The following is a 23,717-nucleotide window of genomic DNA, read 5'->3' on the forward strand; positions in this document are numbered from 1 at the left end:
CACTGTCAAACGTAGAGCTCATTGGTCAGTGTTTCCAACTAACACTGTCAACGTAGAGCTCATTGGTCAGTGTTTCCAACTAACACTGTCAAACGTAGAGCTCATTGGTCAGTGTTTCCAACTAACACTGTCAAACGTAGAGCTCATTGGTCAGTGTTTCCAACTAACACTGTCAAACGTAGAGCTCATTCGTCAGTGTTTCCAACTAACACTGTCAAACATAGAGCTCATTGGTCAGTGTTTCCAACTAACACTGTCAAACGTAGAGCTCATTGGTCAGTGTTTCCAACTAACACTGTCAAACGTAGAGCTCATTGGTCAGTGTTTCCAACTAACACTGTCAAACGTAGAGCTCATTGGTCAGTGTTTCCAACTAACACTGTCAAACGTAGAGCTCATTGGTCAGTGTTTCCAACTAACACTGTCAAACGTAGAGCTCATTGGTCAGTGTTTCCAACTAACACTGTCAAACGTAGAGCTCATTCGTCAGTGTTTCCAACTAACACTGTCAAACGTAGAGCTCATTGGTCAGTGTTTCCAACTAACACTGTCAAACGTAGAGCTCATTGGTCAGTGTTTCCAACTAACACTGTCAAACGTAGAGCTCATTCGTCAGTGTTTCCAACTAACACTGATACTTGATAGAGGATATTTGCAAAAGGAAAGGGGAGGTTATAACTTCACATTGACCAGTAGGCCTGTTATTAATTGAGAACGAGGCAAAAATGACTGTCACCAAAACAAAGAATTAGGAGACTGCAAAAATGTATTACCCCATTAGGAGACTGCAGAAATATATTACCCCATTAGGAGACTGCAGAAATATTTTACCCCATTAGGAGACTGCAGAAATATATTACCCCGTTAGGAGACTGCAGAAATATATTACCCCATTAGGAGACTGCAGAAATATATTACCCCATTAGGAGACTGCAGAAATATATTACCCCGTTAGGAGACTGCAGAAATGTATTACCCCAGTAGATAGCTACTTTATAACTACAAAAATAACAATCAATGAATGTTATTGACTGTAATCAGTGAATAGCTAATTCTGTTCCTATCAGCCCCTGTTTACCTAGATGGGAACTCCACCAGATCTGACACACACACACACACACACACACACACACACACACACACACACACACACACACACACACACACACACACACACACACACATCGCACATCCCTGTTGTCCAATCAATGGAGTTCTGAGAGGTGTAGGTGCTGCGGTTGGATGTTGTTAATTGCCCACACACACAGAGACACACTTTCTGAACCCCAAGCTCCTCTGCCATGTGTCAAACTCTGAGATGTCAAGGACTGCCGTGTCTAGTTGTCCCTTGAAGAAGACCTTCTAAAACGTCATCGTACAACTGTCTAATAATATGTTCTAAGTTGTAATTGTATGGTTTTGGTCCATTCCTTTCCAGATTGTGTCAGCTGTACAGTACTGCCATCAGAAACACATCGTACACAGAGACCTGAAGGTAATGAAGGCTTTATTACACACACACACACACACACACACACACACACACACACACACACACACACACACACACACACACACACACACACACACACACACACACACACACACACACACACACAGATGTAGGATCTTAATTCGAGCCAGTTTGCTACAGCAGGACACTGATCCAGCAGCAACAGGACATTTGAGTGATTATGTGGATTATAATTAACAGACATGTTTTGTAAGGACTGATAACATTTTCTTAAGGGAAAATCAAGAAATGACAAACTTCAGAAGACTTCTTCACACTAGAACCACTAAATCAGTCGTCATTTGGACGGCTCATTAATTACATTTTGAACGTCATGCCCCTCTCACTCCAGACTTTTCCTAAATAAGTTTGTTTAACACACTGTTGTTGTTACCATCATAATATAACATACAGACCTGGTGTCATAGCGAGTTTTAGCAGGGCGTGTCTTTTTTTAAAAATGGCTTTCCAGGGGGAAAATTACATGCCCTTTACATGCCCTTTATGAAATAGGGTTGCCCTTTACATGCCCTTTATGAAATAGGGTTGCCCTTTACATGCCCTTTATAAAATAGGGTTGCCCTTCCTTCTCCTCACAGTTGAAGGTGCGGTTCCCAGTTTAGAATCACCCCGAAAACTGCCTCGAAACTGAACCTAAAACTGTAACTGAAACTAATTTCACAGATACAACAATAGATGAAATAAATGAATAAAGTATATTGGGGAGAAAAGGGATCATGGATCTTTTGTAATCTCCAAATGGTAAGTACCCTATATCAGTCCACCGAATCCAAGCTGTCTTATCAGTCTACTTTGGCCTACTTGGAGAACACAGTGAGAGCGTACGTCATGTACAATGGTATTAAAACCCAGACGAACGGGATGCACATTCTGCGTTCGCGCTGCGACAAGATCTGAATTAAAACCACTCAGATTGAGGAGGAAGAAATGGATCATGTTTATTATTCTTCTGATTCCGAGCTCTCAACCTGAACCTGAATCTACACCTAAAAAGCCATAACCGGTGTGCACTGAGCAGGTAGGGACGACAACATTTGGGAAGAACAAGCTTGTGAACAATGCTACACCGGTTATCAGCACAAAATGTCATCACTGAGACAGCAGGCCCCACATCTCAAACAGAAAACAACATGCTCATTGTTTATGTGACATGGACATGCTCCAACTGATGCCACTGTGTTAAGATGCACACCATGTAAGCACGAGCTGACAGTCCATTTATTAGCTTTGAATGCTGTCATATCGGCATTTAATATCCATTTTGTGCTGATTTTCACTATTTATGTTTAGTCTACTGATGTTTTCATCAACTGACCGTGTGTCTGGCTGACCGTGCAACTTTTTCTCGCCAATTTCCTGGTATCCTATTGGTAGTTAGTCTTGTCTCATCGCTGCAACTCCTGTACGGACTTCAGGAGAGGAGAAGGTCGAGAGCCGTGCGTCCTCCGAAACACGACCCAACCAAGCCGCACTGCCTCTTGACACAATGCCCACTTAACCCAGAAGCCAGCCACACTAATGTGTCGGAGGAAACACCGTACACCTGGCGACCGTGTCAGCGTGCACTGCGCCCGGCCCGCCACAGGAGCTGCTAGAGTGCGATGGGACAAGGACATCCCTGCCGGTCAAACCCTCCCCTAAACCTGACAAAGCTGGGCCAATTGTGCGCCGCCCATGGGTCTCCTGGTCGGGCCGGCTGCGACAGAGCCTGGATTCGAACCAGGATCTCTAGTGGCACAGCTAGACCACTGCACCACTCGGGAGGCTTCCTGACTGTGCGTTTGGCTCACTGACTGTGCGTTTGGCTCACTGACTGTGCGTCTGGCTGACTGACTGCGTCTTGCTGACTGACTGTGCGTCTGGCTGACTGACTGACTGTGCGTTTGGCTCACTGACTGTGCGTTTGGCTGACTGACTGCGTCTTGCTGACTGACTGTGCGTCTGGTTGACTGACTGACTGTGCGTTTGGCTCACTGACTGTGCGTCTGGCTGACTGACTGCGTCTTGCTGACTGACTGTGCGTCTGGCTGACTGACTGACTGTGCGTTTGGCTCACTGACTGTGCGTTTGGCTGACTGACTGCGTCTTGCTGACTGACTGTGCGTCTGGCTGACTGACTGACTGTGCGTTTGGCTCACTGACTGTGCGTTTGGCTCACTGACTGTGCGTTTGGCTGACTGACTGCGTCTTGCTGACTGACTGTGCGTCTGGCTGACTGACTGACTGTGCGTTTGGCTCACTGACTGTGCGTTTGGCTGACTGACTGCGTCTTGCTGACTGACTGTGCGTTTGGCTCACTGACTGTGCGTCTGGCTGACTGACTGCGTCTTGCTGACTGACTGTGCGTCTGGCTGACTGACTGACTGTGCGTTTGGCTCACTGACTGTGCGTCTGGCTGACTGACTGCGTCTTGCTGACTGACTGTGCGTTTGGCTCACTGACTGTGCGTTTGGCTCACTGACTGTGCGTCTGGCTGACTGACTGCGTCTTGCTGACTGACTGTGCGTCTGGCTGACTGACTGACTGTGCGTTTGGCTCACTGACTGTGCGTTTGGCTGACTGTTTTATTTCGTCATTGTAAACAGAAGCTGTTTGAAGTCGGAAGTTTACATACACTTAGGTTGGAGTCAATAAAACTTGTTTTACCACCACTCCACAAATTTCTTGTTAAACAAACTATAGTTTTGGCAAGTTGGTCTACTTTGTGTATGACACAAGTCATTTTTCCTACAATTGTTTACAGAAAGATTATTTCACTTATGATTCACTGTATCACAATTCCAGTGGGTCTGAAGTTTACATACACTAAGTTGACTGTGCCTTTAAACAGCTTGGAAAAGTCCCGAAAATGATGTCATGGCTTTAGAAGCTTCTGATAGGCTAATTGACATAATTTGAGTCAATTGAAGGTGTACCTGTGAATGTATTTCAAGGCCTACCTTCAATTTCAATGCTTCTTTGCTTGACATCATGGGAAAATCAAAATAAATAAATTGTAGACCTCCACAAATTTGATTCATCCTTGGGAGCAATTTCCAAACTCCTGAAGGTACCACGTTCATCTGTACAAACAATAGTCCGCAAGTATGAACACCATGGGACCACGCATCCATCATTCCGCTCAGGAAGGAGACGTGTTCTGTCTCCTAGAGATTAACTTACTTTGTTGCGAAAAGTGCAACTCAATCCCAGAACAACAGCGAAGGACCTTGTGAAGATGCTGGAGGAAACAGGTACAAAAGTATCTATATCCACAGTAAAACGAGTCCTATATCGACATAACCCGAAAGGCCGCTCAGCAAGGAAGAAGCCATTGCTCCAAAACCGCCATAAAAAAGACAGACTACGGTTTGCAACAGCACATGTGGACATAGATCGTACATTCTGGAGAAATGTCCTCTGGTCTGATGAAACAAAAATAGAACTGGTTGGCCATAATGACCATCGTTATGTTTGGAGGAAAAAGGGGTAGGCTTGCAAGCCGAAGAACACCATCCCAACCGTGAAGCACGGGGGTGGCAGCATCATGTTGTGGGGGTGCTTTGCTGCAGGAGGGACTCGTGCACTTCACAAAATAGATGGTATCATGAGTCAGGAAGTTAAAGCTTGGTCGCAAATGTGTCTTCCAAATGAACAGTAACCCCAAGCATACTACCAAAGTTGTGGCAAAATGGCTTAAAGACAACAAAGTCAAGGTATTGGAGTGGCCATCACAAAGCCCTGACCTCAATCCTATAGAACATTTGTGGGCAGAACTGAAGAAGCGTGTGTGAGCAAGGAGGCCTACAAACCTGACTCAGTTACACCAGCTCTGTCAGGAGGAATGGGCCAAAATTCACACAACTTATTGTGAGAAGCTTGTGGAAGGCTACCCGAAACATTTGACCCAAGTTAAACAATTCTAAGGCAATGCTACTAAATACTAATTGAGTGGATGTAAACTTCTGACCCACTGGGAATGTGATGAAAGAAATAGAAGCTGAAATAAATCATTCTCTCTACTATTATTCTGACATTTCACATTCTTAAAATAAAGTGGTGATCCTAACTTTTACTAGGCTTAAATGTCAGGAATTGTGATAGCCAAATACATTTAAACTTAGTTTAAGGTGTATGTAAACTTCCGACTTATATATATATTTTTTAAGTAGATTATTATTTTTTCAGTCAGAATGAGGAGGGGACCTGCGAGGCCCAGCGGTTCCAGTGTCAAATACATTGCACGTTTTACATATCCTGCATTGCAGGCAGGAAAGTTGTCCTGCAACAGGGTGATCAAATTAAGATCCTACACCTGCACACGTACCCTGGCACACACACACGTACCCTGGCACACACACACGTACCATGACACACACACGCACTCTCTTCCACAGCCCTGGGAGAAACACTGTTCATAATCACCTCCTACTCCTCTAGCAGGGGTCTCATGGGATGTTGTGTTACCATCCCCCAGAGATGTGTGCTTTGTGACACAGTGTAGTAGTTAGTCTACAGGGCATTACATGCTCTGTTTCCACCATGAGACATTATGCACAAGAGAGAGAGAGGGTGAGTAATAGAGAAAGAGAGAAGGAGAGAAAGTGGGAGGGAGGAACAGAAAGATATGGATAGAGAAACAGGGAGATGGAGAGAGTGATGGAAATAGGAAGGAAGAAAGAAAGATGTCTGATGCTACGTGTGGGGCACGGAGTTGGCATCTTGCTCTCATTCTCATCCTCTGCACCTCATTCGCTTCTTTGTCTTCCTCCGCTCTTCCCCATCTCTCCTCTCTTCATATCTCTCTTTCCCCTGATAGCTCTATTCATTCTAGTTCTATCTGCAGTATTCAAGACTGTAAAGTTATTTAATAAGGGAGTCTGACAACGTTACTGCCGGTGTAAATGTTCAATGTTTACTTCTCCATTAGCAATCTCATACATAGTACATCTTGTGTCACAATGAATGATGTCCCCACACACACCCCACTAATAGTTCACTAGTTCCAGTGTAACATCCAGCCATCTACATCCCCGTTCTTTAATTTGAAAAGGACAACAATGTTTCACGTCACTGAATACATTCCACACACAAACGCACCCACTTCCACCCCTACTCACCCCCCCCCCCCCCCCCCCCCCAACCAGGCTGAGAACTTACTCCTGGACGCCGACATGAACATCAAGATTGCCGACTTTGGCTTCAGTAATGAGTTTGTCATGGGAAGTAAGCTGGACACGTTCTGCGGCTCTCCTCCCTACGCCGCCCCAGAGCTGTTCCAGGGGAAGAAGTACGACGGGCCAGAGGTGGACGTCTGGAGCCTGGGGGTCATCCTGTACACGCTGGTCTCAGGGTCGCTGCCCTTCGACGGTCAGAACCTCAAGGTGTGTGTGTACATGTGTGAGTGTATTAACTTTTAACCCTGGCCTCCACTCTATGTCCCAATTCTTTCTACCCTTCTGTCATAAATGTGCAATTGCTTTAGAAGGAAAGCAGTGTTGTAAGAATGGGGATAACTCCATCTAGCCGCTGCTTACCATGCTTACTGCATAGGGAAGAGGGCATGCTTACTGCATAGGGAAGAGGGCATGCTTACTGCATAGGGAAGAGGGCATGCTTACTGCATGGGGAAGAGGGCATGCTTACTGCATAGGGAAGAGGGCATGCTTACTGCATAGGGAAGAGGGCATGCTTACTGCATAGGGAAGAGGGCATGCTTACTGCATAGGGAAGAGGGCATGCTTACTGCATAGGGAAGAGGGCATGCTTACTGCATGGGGAAGAGGGCATGCTTACTGCATAGGGAAGAGGGCATGCTTACTGCATGGGGAAGAGGGCATGCTTACTGCATGGGGAAGAGGGCATGCTTACTGCATAGGGAAGAGGGCATGCTTACTGCATGGTGAAGAGGGCATGCTTACTGCATACGGAAGAGGGCATGCTTACTGCACAGGGAAGAGGGCAAGCTTACTGCACAGGGAAGAGGGCATGCTTACTGCACGGGGAAGAGGGCATGCTTACTGCACGGGGAAGAGGGCATGCTTAATGCATAGGGAAGAGGGCATGCTTACTGCATGGGGAAGAGGGCATGCTTACTGCATAGGGAAGAGGGCATGCTTACCATACTTACTGCATAGGGAAGAGGGCCATGCTTACTGCATAGGGAAGAGGGCATGCTTACTGCATAGGGAAGAGGGCATGCTTACCATACTTACTGCATAGGGAAGAGGGCCATGCTTACTGCATAGGGAAGAGGGCATGCTTACTGCATAGGGAAGAGGGCATGCTTACCATTCTTACTGCATAGGGAAGAGGGCATGCTTACTGCATAGGGAAGAGGGCAGGCTTACTGCATAGGGAAGAGGGCATGCTTACTGCATAGGGAAGAGGGCCATGCTTACTGCATAGGGAAGAGGGCATGCTTACTGCATAGGGAAGAGGGCATGCTTACTGCATAGGGAAGAGGGCATGCTTACCATTCTTACTGCATAGGGAAGAGGGCATGCTTACTGCATAGGGAAGAGGGCAGGCTTACTGCATAGGGAAGAGGGCATGCTTACTGCATAGGGAAGAGGGCCATGCTTACTGCATAGGGAAGAGGGCATGCTTACTGCATAGGGAAGAGGGCAGGCTTACTGCATAGGGAAGAGGGTGTGATTGCACACTTTGGGAGAAAGGTAGAGAACTGGGAAGCAGGGTCTGTCTTTGTCAGTGGCGGTTTGTGCCATTCAAGATTAGGGAGGACACATGTTTTTATGAGCTTGGCCTTATGGGGTTAAATGCCACGTTTTGATTGGATGCAGTCAGTTTATCCATTTCCTTTACTTCTGTTGCAGCATATTGCAGCACTCCCCTACTGTATATTGCAGGGCTCCCCTACTGTATATTGCAGGGCTCCCCTACTGTATATTGCAGGGCTCCCCAACTGTATATTGCAGGGCTCCCCAACTGTATATTGCAGGGCTCCCCAACTGTATATTGCAGGGCTCCCCAACTGTATATTGCAGCACTCCCCAACTGTATATTGCAGGGCTCCCCTACTGTATATTGCAGGGCTCCCCAACTGTATATTGCAGGGCTCCCCAACTGTATATTGCAGGGCTCCCCTACTGTATATTGCAGGGCTCCCCAACTGTATATTGCAGGGCTCCCCAACTATATATTGCAGGGCTCCCCAACTGTATATTGCAGCACTCCCCTACTGTATATTGCAGGGCTCCCCTACTGTATATTGCAGGGCTCCCCTACTGTATATTGCAGGGCTCCCCTACTGTATATTGCATGGCTCCCCAACTGTATATTGCAGCGCTCCCCAACTGTATATTGCAGCGCTCCCCAACTGTATATTGCAGGGCTCCCCTACTGTATATTGCAGGGCTCCCCTACTGTATATCACAGGGCTCCCCAACTGTATATTGCAGCACTCCCCAACTGTATATTGCAGGGCTCCCCTACTGTATATTGCAGGGCTCCCCTACTGTATATTGCAGGGCTCCCCTACTGTATATCACAGGGCTCCCCAACTGTATATTGCAGCACTCCCCTACTGTATATTGCATGGCTCCCAACTTGCTGCGTTGTTGGACATGACTGTAAAAACACCAGAAAATCAGCTCCAAGTGATTTTATTTAAAGAAATGTGTTCCCAAGCATGATAGAGAGACGCGTGATTGTATAGAAATATAAGCAAGGTTTGGAACGATTATGTTTTAGTCAAACATGATATCTGTTTGGGCTCCTTGCGGTCCAAACAGATGTTGATGTTCCGGCTCCCCAACCTCCCGCTCAAGAAAATTGTCCCGCTGCTGAATCTTAGTTGATGATCCCTGGGATATTGGATGACTGTAATTCATATTCCACTAACCCAGTTCAACGTAACTTCAGTAGGTTTAGTTTACTACATGATACTCAAATGTTCCCTATACCCATCATGAGGTTGCTTACAACATAGCCTATGAATGAAACAACGTAGGTGCACACAGGTCAAGAGAGACAAATTGTAGTAATCAAGGTGACCGACAGTGACACATTCAATACCTCATTGCACACTCTTTCCTGCATCTGAGGGTGTGAGAGTGTGTTTTGGGGTAGCTGATTCATTGGGGGGATACCTTATCCCCTTCTGCATGTCCACAACTGACCCAACCTTTAACCTCTCCTCTCTGTCTCCCCCTATAGGAGCTGAGAGAGCGTGTTTTAAGGGGTAAATACCGTATCCCTTTCTACATGTCCACCGACTGTGAAAACCTCCTCAAGCGTTTCCTGGTGCTCAACCCAGCCAAGCGCGGTACACTTGAGGTGAGGGAGGAAGGCCAAAATGTAAATATGTCTATACGCTTATTACTTTTTATTTTTTACTACTAGCTGTCCACCCCTCTCACACAGACTCCTTCCTCCTTTACGTCCACCCCTCTCACACAGACTCCTTCCTCCTTTACGTCCACCCCTCTCACACAGACTCTTTCCTCCTTTACGTCCACCCCTCTCACACAGACTCCTTCCTCCTTTACGTCCACCCCTCTCACACAGACTCTTTCCTCCTTTACGTCCACCCCTCTCACACAGACTCCTTGCTCCTTTACGTCCACCCCTCTCACACAGACTCCTTCCTCCTTTACGTCCACCCCTCTCACACAGACTCCTTCCTCCTTTACGTCCACCCCTCTCACACAGACTCCTTCCTCCTTTACGTCCACCCCTCTCACACAGACTCCTTCCTCCTTTACGTCCACCCCTCTCACACAGACTCCTTCCTCCTTTACGTCCACCCCTCTCACACAGACTCCTTCCTCCTTTACGTCCACCCCTCTCACACAGACTCCTTCCTCCTTTACGTCCACCCCTCTCACACAGACTCTTTCCTCCTTTACGTCCACCCCTCTCACACAGACTCTTTCCTCCTTTACGTCCACCCCTCTCACACAGACTCCTTCCTCCTTTACGTCCACCCCTCTCACACAGACTCCTTCCTCCTTTACGTCCACCCCTCTCACACAGACTCCTTCCTGCTTTACGTCACTCCTGCCTGGATTCTACCTGTGTGGAGATGCATGGCATGCCGGGTTTGAAAACCGCACCTGAATGTGGTCACACACACGCATGCAAACATGCACACACTAATGCGTGCGTGCGCGCACACACACACACCTCTTCCAACGGCTAAAGTAGATTTCCCTCTGCTAGATGCACATGCACTTATTCGCGCGTACACATACACACACACGCACATACACTCAGAACCCCCCCCCCCCCCCCCCCACACACAGGCACATACACAGAAACACATAGCATTCTTTGTGTGTGCTTTTGTGTACATTGATCTAATCAAATCACATTATATTTGTCACATGCTTGGTAAACAACAGGTGTAGGCTAACAATGAAATTCTTACTGATGGGCCCTTCTCAACAATGCAGAGGAATAAATACACAATGAATAACGATAACTTGTCTATATACACGGGGTACCAGAAACCGAATCCATGTGCAGGGGTACGAGGTCATTGAGGTAGATATGTACATATATGTAGGGACAAAGTTACTAGGCAACAGGATAGATAATAAACAGTAGCAGCAGCGTACTGTATGTGATGAGTTAAAATAATTTGTGCAAAAAGGGGTCAATGCAGATAGTCTGTAGCTATTTGGTTAACTATTTAACTAACTATTTAGCAGTCTTATGGCTTGGTAGAAGCTGTTCAGGTTCCTGTTGGTTCCATCGTTACTGCTTGCTGTGCTGTAGCAGAGAGAATAGTCTATGACTTGAGTGGCTGGAGTCTTTGACAAATTTTTAGGGCCTTCCTCTGACACCGCCTGGTATAGAGGTCATGGAAGGCAGGGAGCTCGGCCCCAGTGATGTACTGGGCCGTACACACTGTCCCCTGTAGCGCCTTGCGGTCGGATGCCGAGCAGTTGCCAGGCTGTGATGCTGCCAGTCAAGATACTCTCGATGGTGCAGCTGTAGAACGTTTTGAGGATCTGAGGCCCCATGCCAAATCTATTCAGCCTCCTGAGGGAGAAGAGACGTAGTCGTGCCTTCTTTACATCTGTTTTGGTGTGTGTGTGTGTAGACCATGTTAATTCCTTAGTGATGTGGTCACCGAGGAACTTGAAGCTCTCGACCCACTCCACTACAGCCCTGCGGATGGGGGCGTGCTCTGCCCTCAGTTTCCTGTAGTCCACGATCAGCTCCTTTGTCTTGCTCACATGGAGGGAGATCAGTGACTAGTCCGTTTTGTACCACATCACCCAGAACAGAGAGAAAACGAGAAGTGTTTGTGTCCCAAATGGCGCCCTGTTCCTTTTCTAGTATCTGTGATACACAAAGACTAATGAGAAACACCACGGCTAAGCACAGCTAAAGCCAGTGTGTGTCTTTCTCCCCTAAGCACTTCACCCAACTGGCAAGGTGTTTGGATACCAAGGGCTACAGAGGCTAAGCATCATGGGAACATGAACACACATGCTCCTACACTTATCCAATCACCTAGAACCCTCCACATATCCAACCACCTCGTACCCTCCACTTATCAAATCACCTCATACACTCCACTTATCCAACCACCTCGTACCCTCCACTTATCCAACCACCTCGTACCCTCCACTTATCCAACCACCTCGTACCCTCCACTTATCCAACCACCTCGTACCCTCCACTTATCCAACCACCTCGTACCCTCCACTTATCCAACCACCTCGTGCCCTCCACTTATCCAACCACCTCATACCCTCCACTTATCCAACCACCTCGTACCTCAACCACCTCGTACCCTCCACTTATCCAACCACCTCGTACCCTCCACTTATCCAACCACCTCGTGCCCTCCACTTATCAAACCACCTCGTGCTCTCCACTTATCCAACCACCTCGTACCCTCCACTTATCAAACCACCTCGTACCCTCCACTTATCAAACCACCTCATACTCTCCACTTATCCAACCACCTCGTACCCTCCACTTATCCAACCACCTCGTACCCTCCACTTATCCAACCACCTCATACCCTCCACTTATCCAACCACCTCATACCCTCCACTTATCCATCCACCTCGTACCCTCCACTTATCCAACCACCTCGTACCCTCCACTTATCAGTCCATCTCTGCACCGTCACTGCCCTCCAGGTTTGGGCTCAATGCCATTTCAAGTCAGTCGACTTACAGTGCATTCGGAAAGTATTCAGATCCCTCACATTTTGTTACTAGTTTTTTTCCCTGATCAATCTACACACTATTCCCCATAATGACAAAGCGAAAACAGGTTTTTAGAAATTCTTGCAGATGTATTAAAAATAAAAGCTGAAGTTATTTACATAGGTATTCAGACTCTTTGATATGAGACTCGAAATTGAGTTCAGGTGCATCCTGTTAACATTGATCATCCTTGAGATGTTTCTACAACTTGATTGTCCACCTGTGGTCAATTCAATTGATTGGACATGATTTGGAAAGGCACACACCTGTCTATATAAGGTCCCACAGTTGACAGTGCATGTCAGAGAAAAAAACCATGAGGTCGAAGGAATTGTCCATAGAGCTCAGAGACAGGATTGTGCACAGATCTTGGCAAGGGTACCAAAAAATGTCTGCAGCATTGAAGGTCCCCAAGAACACAGTGGCCTCCATCATTCTTAAATGGAAGAAGTTTGGAACCACCAAGACTCTTCCCAGTGCTGGCTGCCCGGCCAAACTGAGCAATCAGGGGAGAAGGGCCTTGGTCAGGGAGGTAACCAAGAACCCGATGGTCACTCTGACAGAGCTCCAGAGTTCCTCTGTGGTGATGGGAAAACCTTTAAGAAGAACAACCATATCTGCAGCACTCCACAAATCAGCTTTTATGGTTGAATGGCCTGACGGAAGCCACTCCTCAGTAAAAGGCACATGACTGCCAGCTTGGAGTTTGCAGAAAGGCACCACAAGATTCTTTGACCTGAATGCCAAGCGTCACGTCTGGAGGAAACCTGACACCATCCCTATGGTGAAGCATGGTGGTGGTAGCATCATGCTGTGGGGATCTTTTTCATTGGCAGGGACTGGGAGACTAGTAAGGATCGAGGGAAATATGAACGGAGCAAAGTACAGAGAGATCCTTGATGAAAACCTGCTCCACAGTGCTCAGGACCTCAGACTGGGGCGAAGGTTCACCTTCCAATGGGCCAAATACCCTAAGCACACAGCCAAGACAATGCATGAATGGCATTGGGACAAGTCTCTGAATGTCCTTGAGTGGCCTAACCAGAGCCCGGACTTGAACCCGATCAAAGTTCTCTGGAGAGACCTGAAAATAGCTGTGCAGCGATGCTCCCCATCCAACCTGACAGATCTTGAGAGGAACTGCATAGAGGATTCGGAGAGTCTCCCCAAATACAGATGTGCCAAGCTTGTAGCCTCATACCCAAGAAGACTCTGGGTTGTAAATCGCTGCTAAAGGTGCTTCAACAAAGTCCTGAGTAATACTTATGTATATGTGAGATTTCAGTTTTATTTTTATTTTTGATACATTTGCAAAATGTTCTAAAAAACCTGTTTTTGTTTCGTCATCATGGGGTATTATGATGTCATTATGTGGTATTGTGATGTCATTATGGGGTATTGTGATGTCATTATGGGGTATTGTGATGTCATTATGGGGTATTGTGTGTAGATTGATGAGGAAAAAATATTTAATCCATTAACGTAACAAAATGTGGAAAAAGTCAAGGGGTCTTAATACTGTATAGCCTAGGTTGACATATATTATATTAATATATAGCCTACGTTGACATATATAATATAAATATATAGCCTAGATTGACATATAATATTATATAAATATATAGCCCACGTTGACATATTGCTTATATGGTTCCTATCCAATGCATTAATCCTATACAGATCTAAGTTCATAGGCGCAGGGACAAGAGGTTAAATTGGGCCTGTAGAGTGGAAATTATAACGTGTGTTTGTCCTTCTCCCTCCTAGCAAATCATGAAGGACCGGTGGATAAACGCCGGCTGTGAAGAGGATGAGATGAAGCCCTTCGTGGAACCAGAAACGGACATCACGGACCAGAAGAGAATAGGTACACTGACTCGAGCACTCCTCTGTGTACCAGCCACTCCCATTTCTCTCCCTTGGATAGGTGTAAATAAACAGTGTGGTGGTGGAGCTTCCACCTTATAGGTTTGCAAACATCAACAGGAAGGGTTAGGGAGCGAATCAGGTACCATCTTTACATGTGTACAGTGTACCCATACTTATGAATATAGATAATGACTTTATTAAAACCAGGAATGGGCAGCCTCCTCATGGAGAGTTGCTGAGTATACAGGCTTTTGTCCCAGCCCTGCTCTAACACAAAATTATTATACTAATCAAGGTCCTGAGGAGACGCTGATTAGTAGAATGCGGTGTGTTAAAGGTGGGCTGGAGCAAAAGCCTGCACGTCCGCTAGCTCTTCAGGAGGAAGGTTGGTTAATGCTGAAATAATAATCATAATAAAAAACAGAAAATCAGAACTGAGACATACTAGATGGAATAGGACTATCTAGTTACACTTTGACCCCTGTAGGTACATGAATCAAATCAAATGTTATTGGTCACATATACACATAGTTAGAGGATGTTATTGGTCACATATACACATAGTTAGAGGATGTTATTGGTCACATTTACACATAGTTAGAGGATGTTATTGGTCACATATACACATAGTTAGAGGATGTTATTGGTCACATTTACACATAGTTAGAGGATGTTATTGGTCACATATACACATAGTAAGAGGATGTTATTGCGAGTGTAGCGAAGTGCTTGTAAATGAGGATTTAAGTCACATAGAGCTGATGTGGTTCTATAGGAGGTATTCTCAATGCGTAACTATCAGATGACGAACTGTATCAACTGTATCAGCTGCTAGGAACTCTTATTTGTTGGTTGGTTGCAGGAGAGAGTAGATAGGTTGGCACATGTATTAGGGGGAGCCTGCCTGTGTTGCGGGCTAGCCTGGCATGCTGTGCCCAACGTGAGCGTGGCAGAGCTGGATTGTTTTCAGACACCCACAGCCTAGCACTCCACTCAGACAAGCACACAGTCATTAAAAAGCACACTTGACCACGCATTAACACAACCACACTCCGTAACACACAGTCATTAAAATGTATGTCTGCATGCACACACACACACATACACGCACACAGATCCAGGAGTCGATACAGTCTGGCAGGCCTTGTTCTTTCCACTCGCACCCCGCTCTCCCTCACCCCATACATGTTGATGCCAGCATTGATCTGCTCCTACCATGCCCTCTGTCTGTTGATGCCAGCATTGATCTGTTCCTACCATGCCCTCACTCAGCACTGATGATAGAGAGAATGAGTTGTTGTTTCACCAGCCATCAGTGCTCTCTCTCTCTCTCTCTGTCTCTCTCTCTCTCTCTCTGTCTCTCTCTCTCTCTCTGTCTCTCTGTCTCTCTCTCTGTCTCTCTCTCTCTCTCTCTCTGTCTCTCTCTCTCTCTCTCTCTGTCTCTCTCTCTCTCTCTGTCTCTCTGTCTCTCTCTCTGTCTCTCTCTCTCTCTCTCTCTCTGTCTCTCTCTCTCTCTCTCTGTCTCTCTCTCTCTCTGATGTATGCAGTATGTTGTTGCTGTACATCCAATTTCCCCTTGTGGGATTAATAAAGTGAATTAAATTACATTCAAACCCTCGCGGCCTAGTATTTTGGTTCCAAATAGGAAATGGGGGATATATGTTCACACGGTCTCAGCCAATGGCATTTTTTTAATATATATTTTTTTAATGATTGGTTAGAAACCACAAGGGAGAGACAGGAAAGTTGAAAGAGGGTTTGTGTCAAAAGGGTATGGGCTGGATTTGAAGGCAGCATCCCTAACCGCTAGACAACCCCAGGCTGCAGCCTATTGGGTGTCTAATGCTAACAGTTGTCCTATCCCACTCCTGTTCTCCTGCAGACATCATGGTGGGGATGGGCTACACTCGGGAGGAGGTGACTGAGTCTCTAACCAGGATGAAGTACGATGAGATCACCGCCACCTACCTGCTACTGGGAAGGAAGTCCACAGAGGTAAGGGGAGACCTGGCCATGTCCGAAAGTGCTGGCTCTAGCATGTATTAGTTCTTGGTCTTGGTTTCTGTCTGACATTTTTGGCAAGTGCACAAGTGCATTTAAATGCAAACATACTGTACCTGAAGTGATTGTTTGTTTGGGTGATGCCGTCACTTTTTTGCGCTTTCAAAATGTCTCTCTTTCTTTTAAGATCTACTTTTTTAAATTAAAATAAATATATATATATATATATTATTAACCCATCCTTTTCTGAGGACACAAATATATTTATCTGTTTTTACAGCTTTTTTTCTACATATACATACATTTTACATATCACACTTTGCATCACATAACAATAATACATTACCGAACATGAGCTCTTAATCCCACCCCTCAACCACCCTCAGCCCATCCCACCTATCACCACAGACCTCAGCTCTTTAATCCCACCCCTCAACCACCCTCAGCCCATCCCACCTATCACCACAGACCTCAGCTCTTTAATCCCACCCCTCAACCACCCTCAGCCCATCCCACCTATCACCATAGACCTCAGCTCTTTGATCACGCCCCTCAGCCCATCCCACCTATCACCATAGACCTCAGCTCTTTAATCCCACCCCTCAACCACCCTCAGCCCATCCCACCTATCACCATAAACCTCAGCTCTTTAATCCCACCCCTCAACCACCCTCAGCCCATCCCACCTATCACCATAGACCTCAGCTCTTTAATCACGCCCCTCAGCCCATCCAACCTATCACCATAGACCTCAGCTCTTTAATCCCACCCCTCAACCACCCTCAGCCCATCCCACCTATCACCATAGACCTCAGCTCTTTAATCCCACCCCTCAACCACCCTCAGCCCATCCCACCTATCACCATAGACCTCAGCTCTTTAATCACGCCCCTCAGCCCATCCAACCTATCACCATAGACCTCAATTCTTTAATCCCACCCCTCAACCACCCTCAGTCCATCCCACCTATCACCATAGACCTCAGCTCTTTAATCCCACCCCTCAACCACCCTCAGCCCACATACTATGTTAATTAAGCATATCTACAGTGCCTTGCGAAAGTATTCGGCCCCCTTGAACTTTGCGACCTTTTTCCACATTTCAGGCTTCAAACATAAAGATATAAAACTGTATTTTTTTGTGAAGAATCAACAACAAGTGGGACACAATCATGAAGTGGAACGACATTTATTGGATATTTCAAACCCTTTTAACAAATCAAAAACTGAAAAATTGGGCGTGCAAAATTATTCAGCCCCCTTAAGTTAATACTTTGTAGCGCCACCTTTTGCTGCGATTACAGCTGTAAGTCGCTTGGGGTATGTCTCTATCAGTTTTGTACATCGAGAGACTGACATTTTTTCCCATTCCTCCTTGCAAAACAGCTCGAGCTCAGTGAGGTTGGATGGAGAGCATTTGTGAACAGCAGTTTTCAGTTCTTTCCACAGATTCTCGATTGGATTCAGATCTGGACTTTGACTTGGCCATTCTAACACCTGGATATGTTTATTTTTGAACCATTCCATTGTAGATTTTGCTTTATGTTTTGGATCATTGTCTTGTTGGAAGACAAATCTCCGTCCCAGTCTCAGGTCTTTTGCAGACTCCATCAGGTTTTCTTCCAGAATGATCCTGTATTTGGCTCCATCCATCTTCCCATCAATTTTAACCATCTTCCCTGTCCCTGCTGAAGAAAAGCAGGCCCAAACCATGATGCTGCCACCACCATGTTTGACAGTGGGGATAGGGTGTGTTCAGGGTGATGAGCTGTGTTGCTTTTACGTTTCATCATCATTAGCACCTTCTTCCACATGTTTGGTGTGTCTCCCAGGTGGCTTGTGGCAAACTAAACAACACTTTTTATGGATATCTTTAAGAAATGGCTTTCTTCTTGCCACTCTTCCATAAAGGCCAGATTTGTGCAATATACGACTGATTGTTGTCCTATGGACAGAGTCTCCCACCTCAGCTGTAGATCTCTGCAGTTCATCCAGAGTGATCATGGGCCTCTTGGCTGCATCTCTGATCAGTCTTCTCCTTGTATGAGCTGAAAGTTTAGAGGGACGGCCAGATCTTGGTAGATTTGCAGTGGTCTGATACTCCTTCCATTTCAATATTATCGCTTGCACAGTGCTCCTTGGGATGTTTAAAGCTTGGGAAATCTTTTTGTATCCAAATCCGGCTTTAAACTTCTTCACAACAGTATCTCGGACCTGCCTGGTGTGTTCCTTGTTCTTCATGATGCTCTCTGCGCTTTTAACGGACCTCTGAGACTATCACAGTGCAGGTGCATTTATACGGAGACTTGATTACACACAGGTGGATTGTATTTATCATCATTAGTCATTTAGGTCAACATTGGATCATTCAGAGATCCTCACTGAACTTCTGGAGAGAGTTTGCTGCACTGAAAGTAAAGGGGCTGAATAATTTTGCACGCCCAATTTTTCAGTTTTTGATTTGTTAAAAAAGTTTGAAATATCCAATAAATGTCGTTCCACTTCATGATTGTGTCCCACTTGTTGTTGATTCTTCACAAAAAAATACAGTTTTATATCTTTATGTTTGAAGCCTGAAATGTGGCAAAAGGTTGCAAAGTTCAAGGGGGCCGAATACTTTCGCAAGGCACTGTACCTGCCTATAATATCCACTGTAGTGTGCGTAGAGCGCATGCTAACTGACAAAGAATTGGTAGCTAGCTAGCTAGCCATAAAGAATTCGTAGCGTACCATTGGCCTATCTACATTGCATTACAACATTAGTTTTAGGTCGTTTTGTACATGTAAAAGTAGCTTGCTTCTCATATGTAAATTCTTATGCATTCTCCACACTCTCTTCCACACAAGAACGTCCTCGGAGAATGAAGTTGTATGCATATTGAGAAACACACACTGAGTGACTTTTTGTCACTAAATGGCACAGATCTGCGCATAAAATACAGTAGAACTAATTTGAATCTGCTGTGTGATTTAAGTGTAAGCTTTTCTTCTCTCCCCCTCTTTCCTAGTTGGAGGTCAGTGATTCCAGTTCTAGCAGTAATCTGTCTCTTGCCAAGGCGCGGCCTGCCAGCGAGCACAACAACAACGGCCAGTCTCCGGCCCACCTCAAGGCCCAGCGGTCCATCTCCGGCACCCAGAAACAGAGACGCTACAGCGACCAGGGTGAGAGGGTGGGAGGAGATGGAGTGGGAAGGATTGGGAAGAAGGGGGGGATGTAGGGGAGACAGGATGAAGGAGGGGAGATGCAGGGGAGGAGGAGGACACAGAGGAGAAGGAGAAGGGGAGACATTGAGAGGAGAAGGAGGAAGGGGGACATTGAGAGGAGGAGGAGGAGGAGAAGGAGTAAGGGGGTCATGAAGGAGGGAAAGGGGGATAAGTGTTATAGGAAGAGCGATGTGAACATCCAATGCACCACAGTTCTCATTGTAACTCCACACTCATCCATGTGTGTCTCTCCCTCCCTCCATCCAGCCGGTCCGTCCATTCCCTCGGTGGGCTACCCCAAGAGGAGCCAGACCACCTCGGATGACAACGGCGACCACAAAGAGGACGGGGGTGCCCAGCCACGGAAGTCTGTTTCACCAGGCGGGCGTGGTGGCAGCGGTGCCCCTGCCAGTCCCCTATTGGGTAACGCCAACAACCCTAACAAGGCCGACATCCCCGACCGCAAGAAAGGCTCCACCACACCCAGCGTGAGTACACCGAGAGTACACAGAATATGTATACACACGCATCCGCACACCAACCACTCACACACACACACACACACACACACACACACACACACACACACACACACACACACACACACACACACACACACACACACACACACACACACACACACACACACACACACACACACAAACTCACTCAGTCACTCACAGGGTTTTTGGGCTTGATGTCAATGTCTGTGTCTAAAATCTGTCTTGACTTCTACTTACTAAAACTATACACTGTGTACTAATCTTACTACATACAGTGCCTTCGGAAAGTATTCAGACCCCTTCACTTTTTCCACATTTTGCTAAGTTACAGCCTTATTGGATTAAATAAATATAAAAAATATGCAATCTACATACAATACCCTATAATGACAAAGCAAAAACAGTTTTTTAGACATTTTTGCAAATTTATTTTAAAAAACTTTAAAAAACAGAAATACCTTATTTACTTAAGTATTCAGACCCTTTGCTATGAGCCTCGAAATTGAGCTCAAATTCAATTGAGCTGACAGCGCATGTCAGAGCAATAATCAACCCATGAGGTCGAGGAAATTGGAAACCTGGCACCATCCCTACGGTAAAGCATGGTTGTTGCAGCATCATGCTGTGGGGATGTTTTTCAGCGGCAGGGACTGGGAGACTAGTCAGGATCGAGGCAAAGATGAATGGAGCAAAGTACAGAGAGATCCTTGATGAAAACCTGCTCCAGAGCGCTCAGGACCTCAGACTGGGCGAAGGTTCACCTTCCAACAGCACAACAACCCTAAGCATACAGCCAAGACAACACATGCATGGCTTTGGGACAAGTCTCTGAATGTCTTTGAGTGGCCCAGCCAGACCCCGGACTTGAACCCAATCGAACATGTCTGGAAAGACCTGAAAATATTGTATTCTTTAAATGCCAGGATGTCATACTCATTTAGCTTTTCATCTAGATGTGCAGCAACGCTCCCCATCCAAGCTGACAGAGCTTGAGAGGATCTGCAGAGAAGAATGGGATAAACTCCCCAAATACAGGTGTGCCAAGCTTGTAGCGTCATACCCAAGACTCAAGGTTGTAATTGCTGCCAAAGTTGCTTCAACAAAGTACTGAGTAAAGGGTCTGAATACTTACGCAAATGTGATATTTCATATATATATTTTTTTATGTTTATAAAATTTGCTAAAATGTATAAAAACCATTATGGGGTATAGTGTGTAGATTGATGAGGGGGAAAAACAATTTAGTCAATTTTCGAATAAGGCTGTAACGTAACAAAATGTGGGTCTTAATACTGTACTGTATAGAAGGTACTGTTTAGTACAAATGTATGCAGTAAGCAACAAATATCCATGTAATAGGCTCACCCACACCGAGAATACGTCATCTAATGCGCAATTGCGTTGCTACCCGCCATTTGTTGGCATCTAATTATCAGCTGATTTATCTGTTGTCAAACACACGTAGGTCTGAACATACCCTTCTCTTTGTCGAATGGGGTGCAGGGAATTTTACTAGATGAAAAGCTAAATGAGTATGACATCCTGGCATTTAAAGAATACAATATTTTCGCATACTCAATCAGCATACTATTTTAAATATAAGTATGGATATCTGGGTATGGATATTTGGCCACACACTCACTCACAGGGTAGCTTTTTTGGGCTTGATGATTAATGTCAAAGAGGGGTCGAGATAGTGTTTACAGCATTTGTACTGGGCCTCACAAGAAACATAGTGTTTAGGGCAGTATCTTCTCTTGTCATTTCTTTCTTTGGTTTATTTATAGATTTTTCTTTCTGTCTGTCACTATACTTCTCACCTTCCATCCTCACCCTCTCTCTCTCGCAATTAAATTGAAGAAACCGTTGACACGCCAAAGCACAACGGTGACAACAAGCTTGTGTTAAAAAAAAGAAAAGAAACAGCAATACGGTTGCAGTTATGAATTCCTCTCTCTCTTTCACTCTCTCCCTCCTTTCATCATCCTCTCTCTCTTTCACTCTCTCCCTCCTTTCATCATCCTCTCTCTCTTTCACTCTCTCTCTTGCATCACCTGCTCTCTCACTCACTCCCTCCTTTCATCACCCTCTCTCTCTTTCACTCTCTCTCTTTCACTCTCTCTTGCATCACCTGCTCTCTTTCACTCACTCCCTCCTTTCATCACCCTCTCTCTCTTTCACTCTCTCTCTTTCACTCTCTCTTGCATCACCTGCTCTCTTTCACTCTCTCCATCCTTTCATCACCCTCTTTCTTTCACTCACTCCCTCCTTTCATCACCCTCTCTCCCTCCTTTCATCACGCTCTCTCTCTTTCCCTCTCCCTCCTTTCATCACCCTCTCTCTTTCACTCTCTCTCTCCTTTCATCACTCACTCCCTCCTTTCATCACTCTCTCCCTCCTTTCATCACCCTCTCTCTTTCCCTCTCCCTCCTTTCATCACCCTCTCTCTCTTTCCCTCCCTCCTTTCATCACCCTCTCTCTCTTTCCCTCCCTCCTTTCATCACCCTCTCTCTTTCACTCTCTCCCTCCTTTCATCACCCTCTCCCTCCTTTCATCACCCTCTCTCTTTCACTCTCTCCCTCTCATCACCCTCTCCCTCCTTTCATCACCCTCTCTTTTTCACTCTCTCCCTCCTTTCACCACCCTCTCTCCCTCCTTTTACCACCCTCTCTCCTTCCTTTCATCATCCTCTCTCTCTCTTTTACTCTCGTTCACTCTCTCCCTCCTTTCATCACCCTCTCTCTCTCTCTCCCTCCAGACTAACTCCACATCAGGGGGCATGAGAAGGAGGAACACGTATGTGTGTAGCGAGAGGAACGCCTCGGATCGCCACTCTGTCATCCAGAATGGAAAAGAAAACAGGTGAGGCTCTGTTTGTCCCGTTGTCCCTCCTAGCCTGCAGCAGCTACATACACCACCCTGACCACACTGTACAAGATTCAGGTCTTGAAGATGATGTTCTAGTTAAGGTTGTTGTTTTACTAAAGGAAGGCCTCGTTCTTCATCATCATCATTATACACACAGTGTTTTCTCTGTGAAATAGCCATGGTCAAAAAAAACATTGGTTTAGAATCACAGAGATGCTATATTGGGGCCTATTAATGTCCAGCTCAATAGAAACTACACTGTATATCTACCTTTAGTCATTGGCCTATTTGAAAGGACTCTATCATAATTGGAACAGAGTAGTTGTGTCAGATAAATTTAAAAAAGCACATGTGAACGGCACTCTGTGTTGTTAAAAAATACAAGAGATAAAATTTATAAATAAAATGGTATTTATCACATGCGCCGAATACAAGTGTAGACTTGACTGTGAAATGCTTACGAGCCCTTTCCCCAACAATGCAGAGTTAAAAAGTAAGAAAAATTAGCAGAAACATTTTAAAGGAAATACTAACACAATAAAATAACAATAACGAGGCTAAATACAAG

At 45.7% G+C, this 23,717-nt stretch overlaps 1 protein-coding gene across 21 annotated transcripts in view; it reads left to right on the plus strand.

Annotated features, from left to right (window-relative positions):
* The window catches only part of LOC109901321 (MAP/microtubule affinity-regulating kinase 3), a 105,190-nt gene that overhangs the window by 65,038 nt on the left and 16,435 nt on the right, over positions 1 to 23,717 (plus strand). For 13 of the 21 annotated variants that reach the window (XM_031836865.1, XM_031836877.1, XM_031836875.1 and 10 more), the window contains exons 7-14: positions 1,439 to 1,495; positions 6,661 to 6,897; positions 9,692 to 9,832; positions 14,473 to 14,572; positions 16,457 to 16,569; positions 19,583 to 19,736; positions 20,046 to 20,266; positions 23,040 to 23,143. In XM_031836865.1, the coding sequence (XP_031692725.1) occupies positions 1,439 to 1,495; positions 6,661 to 6,897; positions 9,692 to 9,832; positions 14,473 to 14,572; positions 16,457 to 16,569; positions 19,583 to 19,736; positions 20,046 to 20,266; positions 23,040 to 23,143 (1,127 nt within the window). The remainder of the gene's footprint in view (positions 1 to 1,438; positions 1,496 to 6,660; positions 6,898 to 9,691; positions 9,833 to 14,472; positions 14,573 to 16,456; positions 16,570 to 19,582; positions 19,737 to 20,045; positions 20,267 to 23,039; positions 23,144 to 23,717) is intronic. The other 8 variants (XM_031836867.1, XM_031836878.1, XM_031836862.1 and 5 more) reach the window with 1 other exon arrangement.

This window comes from Oncorhynchus kisutch, linkage group LG12 (assembly GCF_002021735.2).
Source record: "Oncorhynchus kisutch isolate 150728-3 linkage group LG12, Okis_V2, whole genome shotgun sequence".
NCBI classification, from domain to species: Eukaryota; Metazoa; Chordata; class Actinopteri; order Salmoniformes; family Salmonidae; genus Oncorhynchus; species Oncorhynchus kisutch.